At 64.0% G+C, this 15,089-nt stretch overlaps 2 protein-coding genes across 10 annotated transcripts in view; both read right to left on the reverse strand.

Moving 5' to 3' along the window:
• Positions 1-1,391: 1,391 nt before the first annotated feature.
• HGFAC (HGF activator) lies at positions 1,392-9,601 on the reverse strand. Of its 4 annotated transcripts, none has more exons than XM_059166308.1 (14): positions 9,448-9,601; positions 8,681-8,861; positions 8,434-8,530; positions 8,101-8,180; positions 7,240-7,362; positions 7,020-7,151; positions 6,776-6,886; positions 6,524-6,698; positions 6,294-6,379; positions 5,375-5,630; positions 3,294-3,433; positions 2,820-2,960; positions 2,585-2,733; positions 1,392-1,832 (listed from the first exon to the last, which is right to left on the reverse strand). In XM_059166308.1, exons 1-14 carry the CDS (start codon positions 9,553-9,555, stop codon positions 1,407-1,409), a joined length of 2,205 nt encoding a protein of 734 aa, XP_059022291.1. In that variant the 5' UTR covers positions 9,556-9,601; the 3' UTR covers positions 1,392-1,406. The 4 variants fall into 4 exon arrangements, with proteins under 4 accessions (XP_059022291.1, XP_059022281.1, XP_059022297.1 ...); XM_059166298.1 differs by having other exon boundaries at positions 1,392-1,835; XM_059166314.1 differs by having other exon boundaries at positions 1,392-1,835; positions 8,681-8,880; positions 9,448-9,540.
• Positions 9,602-11,166: 1,565 nt separating this feature from the next.
• Positions 11,167-15,089, reverse strand: part of RGS12 (regulator of G protein signaling 12) — a 105,286-nt gene continuing 101,363 nt past the window's right edge. For 2 of the 6 annotated variants that reach the window (XM_059166356.1, XM_059166349.1), the window contains one exon: positions 11,167-11,668. In XM_059166356.1, coding sequence (XP_059022339.1) covers positions 11,442-11,668 — 227 coding nt within the window. In that variant the 3' untranslated portion in view covers positions 11,167-11,441. The remainder of the gene's footprint in view (positions 11,669-15,089) is intronic. The other 4 variants (XM_059166342.1, XM_059166333.1, XM_059166376.1 and 1 more) reach the window with 3 other exon arrangements.

A 15,089-nucleotide genomic window follows, 5' to 3' on the forward strand; every position in this document is an offset into this window, starting at 1 on the left:
CCCAGGACCAGACTCTGTCCTCTGAGAGGGGGACCCTCCCCCCAAGAGCTTCATGCAGGAACCCCCAGTGAAGGCAGTTCCGGGTTGCTCTTCCTCTCTTGATACGGGGAACAGATGCAGCCAGGGAACCCGGGTCCACAAGTGGCTGAGCGCTGGACTCCCCATCACAGGAGGAAGGCAAAACTGCCCTGGTTCCCGTGGCATCGGTCTGGTTTCGGGGTGTGGCCCAGACAGCCAAGGCGGGCAAAGCCCATGACGTCTGTGCCAGTGGGGAGAACGGCCGGGAGAGGGCCTCACCGGACTGGCCTCGCGGGACAGTGTCCAGTTGTGGCCTGAGTTCTGCTGGGTGAAGTGGGGAGGGCGTATGAGAGAACATTCTAGAAGCATGGGAACAGCAGGAGCATGGGCAGAGGGAGGCCAGAGCACAGAGTAGGGGAGCAGTGTGGGGCAGAAGCAGGCTGGAGGTAGGTAGGGTCTGCCCCAGGGATTGGGGGAAGCTCCAAGGTGGGGGGGGCAGTGACCTAGAGAAAGTCCTGGTCTGTCACCTCAGACAGAGGCAGGAAGACCTGGTCTAAGGTGGAGGCTGTGGAGGTGACAGGAGAGGAGGTGGCTTTGGGGTCGAGGAGCAGGAGAGGTGTGTGGGGACTGTGCCGAGGAACCCCATCCTCTGAGCAGCTCTGGGAGGAGAGTCCCCCTCCCAGAGTGGGATGGGTGGGTGTGGGCATGAATGACCGAATGTGGGGCCATCTCGGCCCTCTCCCTGAGACCAGGGCTCCCAGCCCCCGAGGCACTGCTTCTGGGCACTGGGGGCAGGGGGTCTGTCTACAGCACAGCTCTGCCCGGCCCCACACTCCCAGGCCATCCCCTGTCCACCCTGCTGAAGCCCCATCAGGGACCCCTGGAGCAAACCCAGTACCCCACTGCAGCCAGCAGCCACCACCCATCCCTGCCTTCTCAGGTCTCTAGCCTCACTTCCTTATTTTGATTCAGATAAGCCCCACCCCACTACCTCAGGGCCTTTGCAGGTGCTGCTTCCCTCTTCCTGGAATGGGAGCTCTTCCAGGCATCTCTGATTCCTTCCCCCAGCTGTGCTGGCCCGCTGGCAGCAGCCTCCTGGCTCCAGGAGCTCCAGCCCAGAAGTGCCCCACTGCCCTCCACTCCCTGACACGCGGGCCTGCTGGCTTCTTTGCAAGGGGGGCTCTCTGGCCTTCGCCCTAGGAAACAGTGCTAAGGGACAGCCTCATATAGGGCGCCTTCTCCAAGGAGAATGAGGGCCGGTATGTAGTTCCAAATTACCTGTCTTAAATCTTCAAGTTCTGTGCGCTGCCCTGGGGCAACCAGCGTGTGTGGGCTCCTGCCCCCGCTGCCTGGGGGTGGCCCGAGGTGGGTAGGCTAGGAGAAGGACGCTAGGTGCCCTGCCCTGACACCCTGGGCCTTGGGGCCAGACCCCCCACCCCGGGGCTGCAGGCTCCCTTCTCCACTGAGAAAGCAAAGATGGGGAGCTGCCCTAGGGAAGGCTGAGGAGGGTGGGGTGCAGAGGCGTGGGCCCTGTGCACCTGGTTCTTGGAAGCATATTTATTGTTAGGAGTCTGGGAACAGCGCAGAGGTGGGATGCCCAACCCTGAGGCCGGGGCTGTCTCAGGAGGGATCCGCAGGCCGCTTAGGGGGCCATATCCGGTCTTTGATCCAGTCCACGTACTTGGCCACGCGGGTGTAGACGCCAGGCTTATTAAGCCTCCCACAGCCGTCGCCCCAACTGATGACGCCATACAGGTAGGCCACACCATTCTTCTCACAGGCCAGGGGTCCACCCGAGTCCCCCTGCGGCAGGGCTGCTGGTCAGAGCCAGGCACCAGCTCAGCTCCTCAGCAGTCGTGAAACACCCCACCACCCACTCCTGCTCCGCCTCCCTCACCCCAACCCCGAAAACGTCCCTGAAGAGTCTCCGATGTCCCTTTGGGGAGGACTCCCCAGGAGCTCCCAACGCAGACTTCCTGACAGCTCGGGGGACAGAAGACAAAGGTATTTCCAAGTGAAAGAACTATCCCACCTTCCCCTGGTTCCCTAGACACAAAGTCTCCTCATTCCAGGGCTACTGTGATAGCATCTGACTAGTCATTTCAGTTCCTAAACTCTGCCATGGATTCCTCTCAACTCCATGATCAGGAACGTGCATCTGAGCTTGGCTCCCCAAACCACGCACCAGCACACACCCTATGTGGACCAGGTGGTCCCTGTGTTCTGGGCTAATCTCCCCACTTGAAATAACAGCCCTCTGCCAAACTCCTATTCACCCTTCAAAACAAGTGCCAATGCCCCTGCCTCTGAAAAGCCCGCCTTGACTTCCCCCAGAGGGGCTTGTTGTATTCATGCGGTCCAGTGTCAAACCCCCCTTGCCACTTCTGAGTTGTGTGACCTGGGAAGAGTGGCAGAGCCTCTCTGGGCCTCAGTTTCCGCACCTATCAAATGGGAAGTAAAGCAGCTCCTCCATCTTGCAGCCTAAAGAAGATGGTGCTTGTGGAGCCCTTGATAAATGCTAGCAGGGGGCAGGCAGTCTTGAGATCTGGGGCGAGCTCTGGCTCACCTGGCAGGCATCAGACTTGCAGTCGAAGTAGCCAGCACACAGCATGTTGGGGCTGATGTCGGCCCCGTACACCTCCGGGCTGCTGCACTTGTGGTCTGCAACCAGAGGGACCAGTGCCTCCCGCAGGGAGCTGGAGTAGCCACTCACATCTATGAACAGGGTGCTCTCAGGCGGGGCAAGGCTCCCTGGGGCTAGCCACCACTCCCTGGGGCACGGTGCCCCCACCCCCACTCACTCTCGTCCTGGTGGCCCCAGCCTGCAATCTGGCACTTGTGTCCAGCGGAGAAGGGGCTGCTAGGCTCAGGCAGGCAGATAGGCTGGACAAACTGGGAGCGGACGGCACAGCGGTCTCCCTTTTTCTTCAACCGGATCAAGACTGGCCAAGAGAGAGAGAGAGACCAGAGGGCAGCCTGGGACGTGGGGGTCCTTGCAGGGGCCGAGGAGCAGGGGGGCCGGCCCAGGGCTCAGCAAGGCTGGCCTGCCAGGTTTTCCTCCCGCCAGGCCAAGGCCACTCTGCCATACAGAGTTCCCTTGCTGCCCTCCCCTCCCCCTACTCCCTCCCTTCCCCCTCTGTCTCTTTTCCTGCCCCTTCCCTCCCTTTCCCTCTCCCCAGGTGGGCCTGATGCCTACCCACCCCTGCCCCTCTCCTGACTCTGGCCTGGGGTGTGCAACACACACATCCATGGCTCTGGTGCACCCCAAGCCTTACCCAAGTCATGGTCACTGGGGTTGAACACCGAGTACATAGGGTACGGGATATACTTCTCGATGCCAAACGTCTGTGTTACGTCCGTTGTTTGGTTGAAGAAGTGTTGGCCTAGGACCACTAAGACACTTTCCCTGTGGGGGCTGTGCAGGGCGTCTGGTGGCAGCACGACCCAGGCCCGCCCCCCGGCCCCGCCCCTTGGGTCCCTCCCCACCCGCTCCTCCCCAGAAGCCCTCCTCTCGGGCACCGCCCCTCAAGCCCCTCCCCACAGGCTCCTCCCTTCAAGCCCCGCCTCTCAGGCCCCTTAGGCCCCGCCCCAGATCCCTTCCCTCAAGTTCCCCTCCTCGGCTCCTCCCCGCCACCCGCTGCGGCTCCAGCATCCTGGATGCTGGGCAGGTCCCCTGCAGCCCAGGGGAGAGGCCTGAGCAGGGACAGGGGAATGGTGGGCTGTGGCCACACACGACCTTGGGCAGTGCCATCTCTAATGCATCCCCTTTAGTGACTCTAAGGGTTTCCTGCAAGGTGGGGTCTATGCTGATTGGGGCCTGAGTGGGTGGAGGCCTGGTGGCCAGATCCAGCTCCTATGTAGCCTGGGTCTCCCCGATATAGCCCTTCATTCCTGCTGGGCACAGGCCCTGGGCCCCCAGTTCAGTCCCCCCGTTCCCTCTCCGGGGCTCTGTTTTCCCAGCTCCTGATGAAGGGGGTAACTCCCACCCAGGCCTGACCCTCCTTCATTGGACTCCAGCTCCAGGCCCCTGTGGGACCTTGGCCCCTGGACCCTCCCAGGCCTTAGGTCCTTCTGGAAAATGGGCTCCCACGCCCTGGGCAGGCACCAGCTCAGCACACAGTGGGGCTTGGTGCCTGGCCTCAGGGCAGGGTCAGAAACCCAAGTCCAGTGCCAGAGCTGGTGATCCATAGGTCTCACTTCGGGGGGGAAAGGTATGCTCTTGGGGTGGTCGGCCAGTGAATGCAGGCCTCCAGGGATGGGAGGACTGGGTTGGCTGAAGGGCTGAGTGTGCAGCCGGGCAGGGTGGATGTCCACCGGCTCTGGGCCCCTAGTTCTGTCCTTTGCCCCTTTTGCTTCTTTGCCAAAGGAGCATGCCCCTCCTGGGGAGCCACCCAGAGTCCATCTGTTCACCTCCAGCGCCCCTGCCTCAACCCCAACCCTTTCCTGGATGTGAAGAATGGGTGCTTGCTCCCCTCCCCCGGCCTCTTAAACCCCCACCCAATCTCATTCATACTGGAGAAGTCTCAGAGACCCTACTTCCCAGGCCCAGTGGGAAGCCTGCTGCCTGTCAAGGCTCCACATAGGGCAGGCCTTGCACCCACTGGCCCCCACCCATGCCTTAGTCCCTGGGTGACCAATGGAGGCTCAAGGCCAGACTCACACTGCCAAACCCCCAGGCCCTGATCCCTGGGATGCCATCCTCTCCAACTGGACCCCCCTGGGGAGCCTCCTAGTCTGGACACCCAGATGGGGAACCTTGTTCCCATCACACTGGGTGAAGCCCAAGAGGGGCTGGCCTTCCCTGCTCTGAACTGGCAGGCTCCTCTGGGTGTGTAGAGGTGGGCCTTGCATCCCTGACCCCCACTCCCTTAGCTGCCAGCCCAAGTCTGCCTTCCCAGCTCATGGAGTGGGCAGGGCCTAAGAGTCCCTGCTGAGGGGTGGGGAAAGGTGCCCCCCCCCCCCGCACAGTCAGGGATGGGGGGGCAGAATCTTCTCTGAGGGGGCCTGCCCATAATGTGCCCAGCATCCCCAACTTCCCCCACCCCACTACCCCACCCAGTGCATGACTGTCCGGGCAGGACTGGGCAGTGACCCCGAGCAGGGGCGAGGCTGAACACGGAGGTCTTCCCCACCCCCACCTGGGGTCCTTGGGCCACGAGAAAATGAGAGACCAAAGATTGGGGTTATATGGGTTGTGGGGACACGTGGGGACATGTGTGTGGCAGATGGGTGGGTGGGAGGCTGACAGATAGTGGACGCGAAGGTGTGGAATGCATGGTGGGTGTGTGGCCAAGTTGGGGGAGGGCAAGTGGATGGGCTGAAACACACAGTGAGGGGCATGGGCAGAGCCGCTCACCTGCTGGAGAAGCAGTGGGCCGCGGACACCACCCAGCATGTGTGGACGAGACTGCCTGCACAGAAGCTGTTCCCAATGTAGATGGCGGCCAGCCAGGGGTGGGAGCCTGGCAGGGACGACGAGCCCCCAATGATGCGTGGCCGGAGGAAGCTCCTCTTCTTGTGCCTCTTGCCACAGGCCTGGCGTCCCCCTGGGGCAGGCTCAGCCTGTCTCAGCATGACCTCAGGGGTCCGGAGCGGAGTTCTGGTGAGGGATTCTGGGAGCACAGGTCACCGGGTCACACTGCTGGGGCTCCTTCTACACATCCCCGCCCAGAGTGGGTCCTGGCTGCTGTCCTCACCCACCCCCCGCCCCACCCCAGACAGCTCTGCCCTCACAGGCACACAATCTACTCTCTGAGCCTCAGTTTCCTCTTCTGTACAATGGGGAGAACAAGACCAAATCAGTCACCAGGCTTTGTGTGAAGCAAAGTGGTATGGCACGTCTGGCAGGGCTTCCTGTCCCTCTCAGCAGCCTGGGACCTCAGAGCCCAGGCCGGCTGGGTGGCCCCAGGGGCATGGGGGCCAGAGGGCAGGCTGGCCTCCCGGAGCTGCCCGCTCCCAGGGTCTGGCTCCAGGGGAGGCTACTGGCCCTCCCACCCCATTATTGACCCCTGACCGGCCCTTTCCTGTGTCTGGGAGCCCTCAGCTCGGCTCAGGCTGGGTGGGAGCCGCCCGGAGGACCTGGAGACTGGCTGGCCTGCTCAGACCCCCTGTGCCTGGCAGACGAATGGCCTCAGCTGAGCCCTGCTCCAGGGAACCTCAGTTTCCCCATCTCCCGAGGGGGCAGTGGTGCTCCAAAGAGGGGAGAGACGCGGGAAAAATGGCCATGACTCCTGTGGGAGCAGGGTTCTCGAGCTGCCTGCAGCCCATTCACGCACCACAGGCCACCAGGCGGCAGTACTCCCAGGAGAGGGCGCTGCCGTTCACCACGTAGCACCAGGGCCTCTCGTCCTTGTCTGGGTTCCTGGGGTGCATGGAAAGGCGGGTGGGCCCGGGGCCAGGGGACCTGGGAGAACCCTGTGAGGGAACTCCTGACGGACCTCCCCCCCACTCCCCTAGCAACAGCATTGGGCTGATTGTGCAGATGGTCTGGGGCCCCATTGCTGACCGGCAGTAGGCATGGGGGCCTAGGCCAAGCAGGGCCGCAGCGCCCACGGAGTCCACGTGCAGCTCCTGGTAGAGCAGGTCCGAGTTCCAGGCCAGGCAGCTGAGGCCCGAGGCTGCGGTGCTGGCCACACCTCGGTACTCAGTGCCGTTCCCCACAAAGCAGCGCTGGCTGGGCACTGTGGGCGGCATGGTGGGTGGTGAGCCTGGGCTCCGGGGGCCGCAGGGCACGGGGCCAGGAGGCTGACCCACTCACCAATGTTGCAGAGCCGCCCGGCATGGCCCGGGGGGCAGGAGCACACAGTGGTCCCGGTGGCCACGATCAGGTGGCAAGTGCCACCATTCAGGCACGGGCTGCTCAGGCAAGCTGCGGGGAGGGCTCAGGAGCTCAGCCTCAGGCCTTGAGGGTGCCCACCACGGGAGGGCAGGGTCAGGGCTGTCCCACTGGGGCCTGTGGCTGGGGGACCCTGGGCCAGCCCGCCACCTCGGCCACGGCGTACCTGTGTGGCGGGTGCCCTCGCAGCGGATCTGGCCCTCAGCGCACTCACACTGCTCCACCTGGCCCTGGCTCACTCGGGCCCAGCGGTCGCCCACCTCCAGGTGTTCATAGCGCGTCTCATCAAAGCATTTTTCTTGGGGGGAGGTTGCAGAGTGCCCTCAGGCCGCTGCCCTCAGGCAGGCCCCTCCCCCACCCATCTTCCCAGGACCTGGTGTGCACACCTGTGCCACAGTCCTTGCCTGTGAAAGCCATGGGGCAGGTGCAGTGGTAGAACTCGGGGTCCTGGGTGTTGGAGCATGAGCCCCCATTGAGGCACGGGCTGGAGGCACAGGGATCCGGGGCAGCTGGGGACAGGCAGGAGGAGTAGGGAGCAGGTGTGGGAGAACCCGGCCCACTGGGGTATCTCCCCCAGACCCTCTCTGTTCTCCAAGGCCTTCAGTGCCTTCACTGGGCTTGCTGCCTTCATGCTGCCCCTCTGGGTTCCTTGGGTTATTTGGGGTGCAGGAGTCCTAAGAAGGGGTGCAGACCTTCCCTGTTGTCCTAGCAGCCCCCCCAACCCCATGCCATGCTCAGACCCTGGGCAAGCAGGCCTCTGGCTCTGTACCAGGACACTGGAAGCCCAGCCCCCATCAGTCAGCACAGTCCCCTCCTGTGTGCCCTGGGATCCTTGCAGGTGGGGCTGTCAGCACCCCCGGCACCCTGCAGACCCTAGGGGACCTCATCTCTGCCCAGGGTTCCACCTGTGCAGCCACAGTGCCCAGCCTGACCACCAGGGGGCGCCTTACTCCCAGCAATGACCAAGGCAGCCCTGTGGCTCCTGGACAGGGCAGGGTCCTGCCTGGGGGGGTTCCACCCTCTGCACTCCTGCAGCCCCCCTGGGGTGCAGTGGGGTCAACCCCAAAGTTCTCTTCTGCACTCCAAGCAGGACTCCCTGTCCCAGGTCAGCTCTGTCCCCTTGGCTCCCACCCCCATCAGCGGGCTGACCCTAGTACTCCCTTAGACTACCCCCAACCCCAGCCTGGACAGCCCTCCTCCCCCAGCACAGGCCCTTCCCCACCCCCCCACCCCCCGCCAGCACCCACCTGGGTCCTCCCTGGGCACTGAGGTCTGGGCACAGTAGCCCCAGGCCCTGTCGCGGTCATAGTTGTGAGTGGTGGCACACCTGGGGGTGAGGACACAGGTGGGTCCCGGCTCCGAGGCCTCCCACAGCCTGCCTCTGGCAGGATGCCCTGCCGGCTGCTGATAACTCGCCCCAGTCACACCCATGCCTTCCTTCCCTGCTGGGTCTGGGGCTTGGGCTTGGGGAGGGAGGGCAGAGGGCAGGGGGGTCTCCAGAGTGGATAGGGGCCGTGGGGATCCGGAAGAGGGGAGGCTGGCGGTCGCTGCTGGCGGACCTCGCCCCGCCTGGGACCCACCATCGCCTGTGCGCGCTGCCCTCTGACGTGCAGGAGTGGAGCATGCGGCCACCATAGCGGAAGGGGAACCTGCAGGGCCGCCCATCTTCTGTGAGCACTGCAGGGTGAGCGGAGGGCGGTCAGGGGGCTCCCACTGGGCACCTTCTGCCCCATGTTGTACACCCTGCTCCCCAGCAGCCGCCTGCCAGCCTCCCAACCCACCTGCCCAGGTGTAGCCCACCGCCTCCGGGAAGCTCTCCTGACCCACCTGGGCCCCCAGGGCTGCTACTGGAAGGAGCTGCTCTGGGTGGGGGGGTGAGTCCTGTACCACCGGGTCCCTCTGGCTCTGGAGCACTCGTGGCTGGGCTCACAGGGGTCACCAAGGTTACAGGGATCATGGGGGTCCCAGAGCTCACTGTGGCGTTAGGTTCTGGGGGTTCTGTCAGGTTCTAGGAGGAGCCAAGAGGGCTGTGATGGTGTCAGTAGGAGGTGGCCCCCCTCACATTCAGCCCCCCAGTGGCTGGGCTCATCGCCGTCCCCAACCTTAGTTTCCATACTGGGCCCTCAGGCCTTAGAGTAGAAACCAAGGGGAACCTGGCCACTGGCTGTCCCCCTCCCCTCCTGCCGAGCCCGCTGGTTTAGGGCGGGCTGGGTGTCTGCCCAGGCTGGGCACCCCTGCCTTCCAGCCTCAGATTCTGGGGATCTGTTCTGGGGGATGGACAAAAGCAGCCGCAAGGCCCTCGGAGGTTCCTTTTACCCACCCCCCAAACAATGGGACCCAAAAGCAGCCCAAAGAGAGGGGAGTGGCCCTCATGTCCCCCGGTGGGGGCCCAGCAGTTCAGATCCCCAGGCCTCCTGTCCCCCAGGCCAGCCCAGCACACCCACCTTGCCTGCTGGAGGCCAGAAAGCCAGCTTGCAGCACATTGGGCCCCTTACCCACTCCACAGCCCTCCCCAGTCCTCCCCAGCCCCGGCCCCAGGACCCAGAGTGGGCATGGGGAGCCTACGGTCCCCATGCAACGGGGTCAGTGCTCACCCTGCTAGCCTGGGGCTGAGCCCCATGAAACCCCAGCAGCAGCAGCAGCAGGAACAGGGCCATTCCCAGCGAGGGGCAAAGGCTGCGACCCCAGGCCCACAGCCCCATGGCTCCTCCTGGGCTGGCACAAGGAGCGGCGGGAGGTGGAAGCGGCAAGCAGGTTGGGTTGGGGTCAAGGCCACTTGGAAATGATTAACCCTGGCTGCCTCCAGCACTGGGCCCACATGTCCCCCCATCTGCTGCCCAGCTCACCCTGTCTGGCCCAGCTGTCCCCTCTGGCATGAGCCACATTGGCCCTGGACCCGACAGGTCCTCAGGTCTCAGCTGCGATGCCTCCTCCAGGAAGTCTGGCAGGACACACAGCCCGTGGGGGCTTGGACTCCCAGCCCCCACCTCTCCACGGGACTGGCCGCTGTCCCTTTGTGAACTAGTGAACTAGTGAACTAGCTTCCTCACAGCTTGGATAATTGGTGCTGTCCCCATCTCTGGCCAAGGCTCCCACACCTTATCCTGAGCCCTGGCTGGGCCCCAGAAGAGCTCTTGCCAGGCATCCAGGGTCACCAAGGGCCACAGAGACCTGGCTTGGGGTCCTGCCCAGGTCTGCATGCACCTTGCTCTCTCCATCTGGGACCTGGGATGCGGACATTGCCCCACCCCATGGGCCCTACAATGCGTGTGCCACAGGCACAGCTGCTAGAGGAACCTCCTCTGCCATTTCTGAGCACAGGTTCCCCATGAGTCAGCTCAGCGGCCCACAGGGGCCAGGGCAGGGGCTAGCTGCCCTTTCCTCAAGGGATCAGCCTGGCATTACTCTGCACCCCCAAACCATGCTCTCTGGGCCGCCGTTCTGCCATCCATGCAAGAGGAGGAAGGTGGAGAGGGGCATCCAGTTGGGTGGGTGGTGGGTTCAGGGATGGGGGCAGGAGTGTCAGGCAGGGGAGCACGGTGGGTGTGGGGATGGTGGGGGGCAGGAGTGTCAGACGGGGGAGTACATTGGGTGCGGGGACAGGGCAGGGGCAGGAGCATCGGGGGAGAGCGTGGTGCCTGTGGGGACACAGCGAGAGCTTGGCACATTGGGGGATGGTCCTCCTTCCTTCTGACACCTCCCACGGCCCCTTCCACAGCCCTGCTCCCTAGAAGATTCAGAACCTCCCTGGCCTGGCCAGACATTCGCAGGTTGGGCCCTTCCGGCAACTCCGTGGAGGGAAGGGTGCGGGTCCCTCAGCGCTCAGCTGCTCCATGTGAGGGTTCCACTAGGGCGACCTGGGTGGGTGACTGGAGCTGTCTCAGCCCACAGTCCCCAGCGGTCCTGCCCCCACCTGGCCGGCCACAGGCCCTCCTGACCAGGCTCCAGCTGCTCTCTGGGGCCTGACACCACCCAGGACCTCAGTGAGGGCCCCCTCCATGGACAGACGAACAGACGGACGGACAGACCCTCTAGATTAGGCCAAGAGCCCAGGCAGGGGAGCATAGGGCATGGCATGACTTGTGGGTCTCCAGGCAGAGCCCTGCCCCCTCTGGCATTCCCCGGCCCCCACCCCCCGGGGCCCTGCACTGACTTGTGACCCATGTGAGCCGCCGCGGCCTCCAGCACTGTCAGGCTGGCTCCACTCTCCACCCAGCCTTGACCTCAACACCGGGAGTTGTCACCACCTCTATCCCTCTCCTGAGACACTCCCTGTGGGCAGGCCTGCGACCCCAGCACCCAGTACGAGGCTCACACTCGGGGGGTCCCCAAAGTTGATTTATTGAGGAAAGGCTGGAGGCTGAGGGGCAGGAGAGGACAGGATCTGAGGGAGCGAGTGTCCGAGGCCAGGCCACCCTGCACCTCCTGGTTTGGCTCCCGAAGGCAGGGTGGCCAAGGAGGCCCCTTCAAGGCTCTCAGGAGGGCTTGGGGTGGTCTCCTCAGATCATGGGAGTCCACGCGTGTCTAGCTGGGGTGGTGCTGATGTGGGGGCGGGGGGACGGCTGCTGAGGCATGGCTTCAGGCAGCCTTAGACGAAGGTCGCGTGATGTGGGCTGGCCTTGGGCTTGGCAGGAGCACCTGGGAAGGGACTCAGGCTAGGGAGGTCTGATGTCAGGGCCCCACTGGTCCGTGACCTCTGGGGGCACACCCGTACCCCGGGGACACTGCCGCCCAGCCCGGGGGCCAGGCCCGCAACGCGGTCCACGTCGATGATGGTGTTGACCGGGAGGCCCTGGCTGCCTCTGGCCCCGCCTCCTGTCACAAGGAGAAGAGAGAGACTGTCACCCGTCTGCCCTTCCCTGGGCGAGCTCCCCCAACAGGAGACTGAGCCCCACCCCATCACACAGACACAGGTCATCTGTGACCTTGGCTGCCCCTCGACCCAGCTGTTTTCAGGGCGCCCACCTGCAGCTCCTGTTCAGCGAGCCCCCAGACCCTCATGGCCCCACCGCCACCTGAGCCCTCCCGTCCTGGCCACCTACTTGTCCTCCTGATGGTTGCCTTGGGGCCATATCTTCACCTTCACAAACTCTGAGTCTTTCCCTGCCTCTCCTCCCTGTTGTGCACCTCGACGCCATCCCTTCCATCACACGCACTGTTGGTCAAGCACCCTGCTGCCTGCCCCCTCACAGGCCATCCAGCTCCAAGCTCCCCTCCCTTTACTCCTCTGACCCCCTGACCTGGAGCCCCAGGCTGCCTGAAACTGCCTCGGAAGCTTCTAGACCCTGGGGCGGGTCACTGCCCTGTCCTGTCTCCAAGCAGGGCCTCCAGAGGGCAGAAATATGTCTTCCGGATGGAGTCTCCAGGAACCAGCTCGAGGTGGGCTTGGCCTCACCGTCAGCCTCAGACCCCCTCCTGAGCTATCTCGCTCACTCCAGGGCGGGTTCCACAGGCAGGACTCTGGTGCCCCAGTTAGACCAAGGCTGAGCATGAGCTCTGTCCTGTCTGTAGCCATGTCCTTGGTGATCCTGGGGCCGAGGACCCTCAAGGGCCCCTGGGGGGCAGGGAGAGCTCTGAGCCCATAGAGGACAGGCTGGAGGAGCACAGCCCCCAGGGACCCCGGGTCCTGCCCACTGACCACCTGTCCCTGGGCCTCAGTTTCCCCAGCCTTGCTGGTGGAGGGGAAGATGGCTCCCTTCCTGGTACCCAGGCATAGAAGCATAAGCAGGGAGGACCACAGAGGGCAGGAGTCTGGGCTCCCCAGCTGCTCTGTGGCCCCGAAAGTCCCCTGACCCCACCACTCCCCACGCCTCTGGAGGCACCTCCATGTGGCCTCCCTGGGGCAAGTCTGAGCCTGCAGGCAGAGGCGGGTATGCTCTCCGATGGCGTCCAGCCCAAACTCTCAGTAGCAAGTCAAGGGGGCAGCAGGAGGGCCGTTCACCTGGGCCTCCCTGCATGTCAGCATCGGGCACCTGGCCAGCGGGGTCATCACAGTTCTGAAGAGGCTGCCCTCCAGGGGTCTGAGAGGGCAAAAAGCATGGACCTCTAGATGTTCAACAGCCACTCTGCTAGGTCTGGCTGGGCTCCACCCCACCCCGTTGTCACGGGGTCCCCGTAACCCCAAATGCCAGGCTGTGGGGCCCAGACACGATGGGGTGGGGCTGGCCTTTGCCTGGGACTTGGGACAAGCAGAGAGGCAGGGTTCGGCCCCCTTAAATAGCATGTGACCCCACCTGGGCTCAGGAGCCCAGCCTTCTCTCCGCCCAGACGTTGCTCCGGGAAGACAGAGCTGCAGGGAGCCATCTGGCCTTAGCCATGGCACTCCCCACCGCCCCCCCCCCCGACCCCCAGGCAGCTCAGTGGGATGGGGAGGAATGACGGCTTCTGGGGACAGGGCAGTAGGTCAGTCCAGGGGCCAAAGATGTGAGCGTCACAGGGAGGGTGGCTACAGTCTGGGCCCTTCCTGCCTGCTCTGCTCAGACTCGCTCTCCCGAGTAAGTGGCAGCCCCAGGCCTGTGACTCAGTGGCGGGGCCCAGCCCCATGCAACAGGCATGTGTCACCAACCCCAGGCCAGGGCCTGCCCCAGCACTGTTCCTACCCAGCTTCCCAGAGCTCTCATCAGTGCTCCCCAGCTGGTTGCTCTCCAGGGACAGCCAGCCTCTGTCCCGGGTCCCTCACCCACCCAGATAGGAGACCTTTGTCTCCTCCCCACTCAGGCGGCTTCACTGACCCTTCCTTTTCCGGGGCCACCGCAGACCCTGTGCCCTGACCATCCCGGGGCAGAACCGTACTCCGGAGCCCCTCACCAGCTGTCTGTGGTCCATCCGTCCCCAGGCCACCCCTTCCTTTGTCCATAAGCATTCTCTGTGCTGACTGCCAGCTCCACTCTGGCCACCACCACGTTGGGAGAAGGTGACACAGAACAGGACCCTGCTCTCGGGGACAGCATGGTACAGGGCTACACTGGTGGGGCCTGGTCCAGGGGCGAAGCTCTCCTTCAGGAGCCAACTCCTGCTGCCTGTCCCACAGCCCTTCCTAACCCAGAGAAACGCGCCCCAGCCTCCAGGGGCTTTGCCGTGACTTCAGCCCCTGGTGCAGGGCATTATCTGTGAGGCTGGGTCCCATGTGCTCCCCCAGTCATCCCGATATCCTCTCTGTGAAGCCTCTCAGATGCCCCTGAGCTGCTTTCACAGCACACGGAGAGGCGGGCACTGCTAAATTGGAAAAGAGTGGGGGGACTGGCCCTTCCAGGCCCTCCCAAGACCTTGTTGGCCCTGGGGACCCCATTCCGCCCACTTTCACAGAGGCTGACCGGGTCCCTATGGGAAAGAGCAGGGACAGCCCCAACAAAAGCCCAGGTTCCAGCCCATGAAATGCACAAGGGACCCCTCCACTTGGTGCCCCAGGCCCACTGAACTCTGTCTGGACATGGCAGGGGAGGGGTTACTGGATTAAAGCTCCTCATTCAGCAAATCCTTCATTCAGTAAATCTGTACTGAGCACCAACTCAGAGCCAGGGAAATGGCAGCACGCAGGGAAGGGGGTGCGGGGGCGGGGCAGTGTCAGGGCCACAGGGGTGCAGGCATGGAGCTGGTGGCCTGAGGGAGGGGCAGCAGGCAGGAACCCCGGCAGGGGATGGCGGGGGAAGGGGTGTAGGTCACACCGTGGACCATGCGAGCCTGGGGTTCCCACTCAGACCCGAAGCCGGGGAGAGCAGACCAAGACAGGGATGGCAGGGCATGGAGCATGGCTGTGCAGCAAGAGACCCAGGGCTGTTGACTCTCGCCGCCGGGAGAGTGGAGTTGTCCTAGTCAGTGCTGGGGGGCTGTGGAGGGGGCTGGGCCCGTACCGTCAGCTGCCTGGAAGCCTGTGGAGGCTTCCAGCCAGGCATCTAGCCAGAGAAGATCTGCTAAGGGTCCATTCCAGCCAGAGCAGGGCCGGAACGCTAGAACGTGCTCTGCTGGAAAGGGGGTTTCTGGCAAGACCCCGGCCAGGGATGCCCTTCAACACCTTTCAGTCCTGAGGTTGGTGGCAGGCCCCTAGCACGCCAACGTGTCCCCGAGGAAGCCAGCCACCCCTGTGCGTGCCATGGTTTGTACTGGGGAGGGCAGGGCTGTCTGCCCCCAGACGGCAGGGGTGCTCAGTGTGGAGTTCCCTCAGTCCCCCAGATGGACGGGCCGGACCTCTGCTGGAGAGAGGACTGCTGCAGATGTGGGGAAGGACATGGGAACAGGA

This window comes from Mustela lutreola, chromosome 1 (assembly GCF_030435805.1).
Source record: "Mustela lutreola isolate mMusLut2 chromosome 1, mMusLut2.pri, whole genome shotgun sequence".
In the NCBI taxonomy this organism is placed as follows: Eukaryota; Metazoa; Chordata; class Mammalia; order Carnivora; family Mustelidae; genus Mustela; species Mustela lutreola.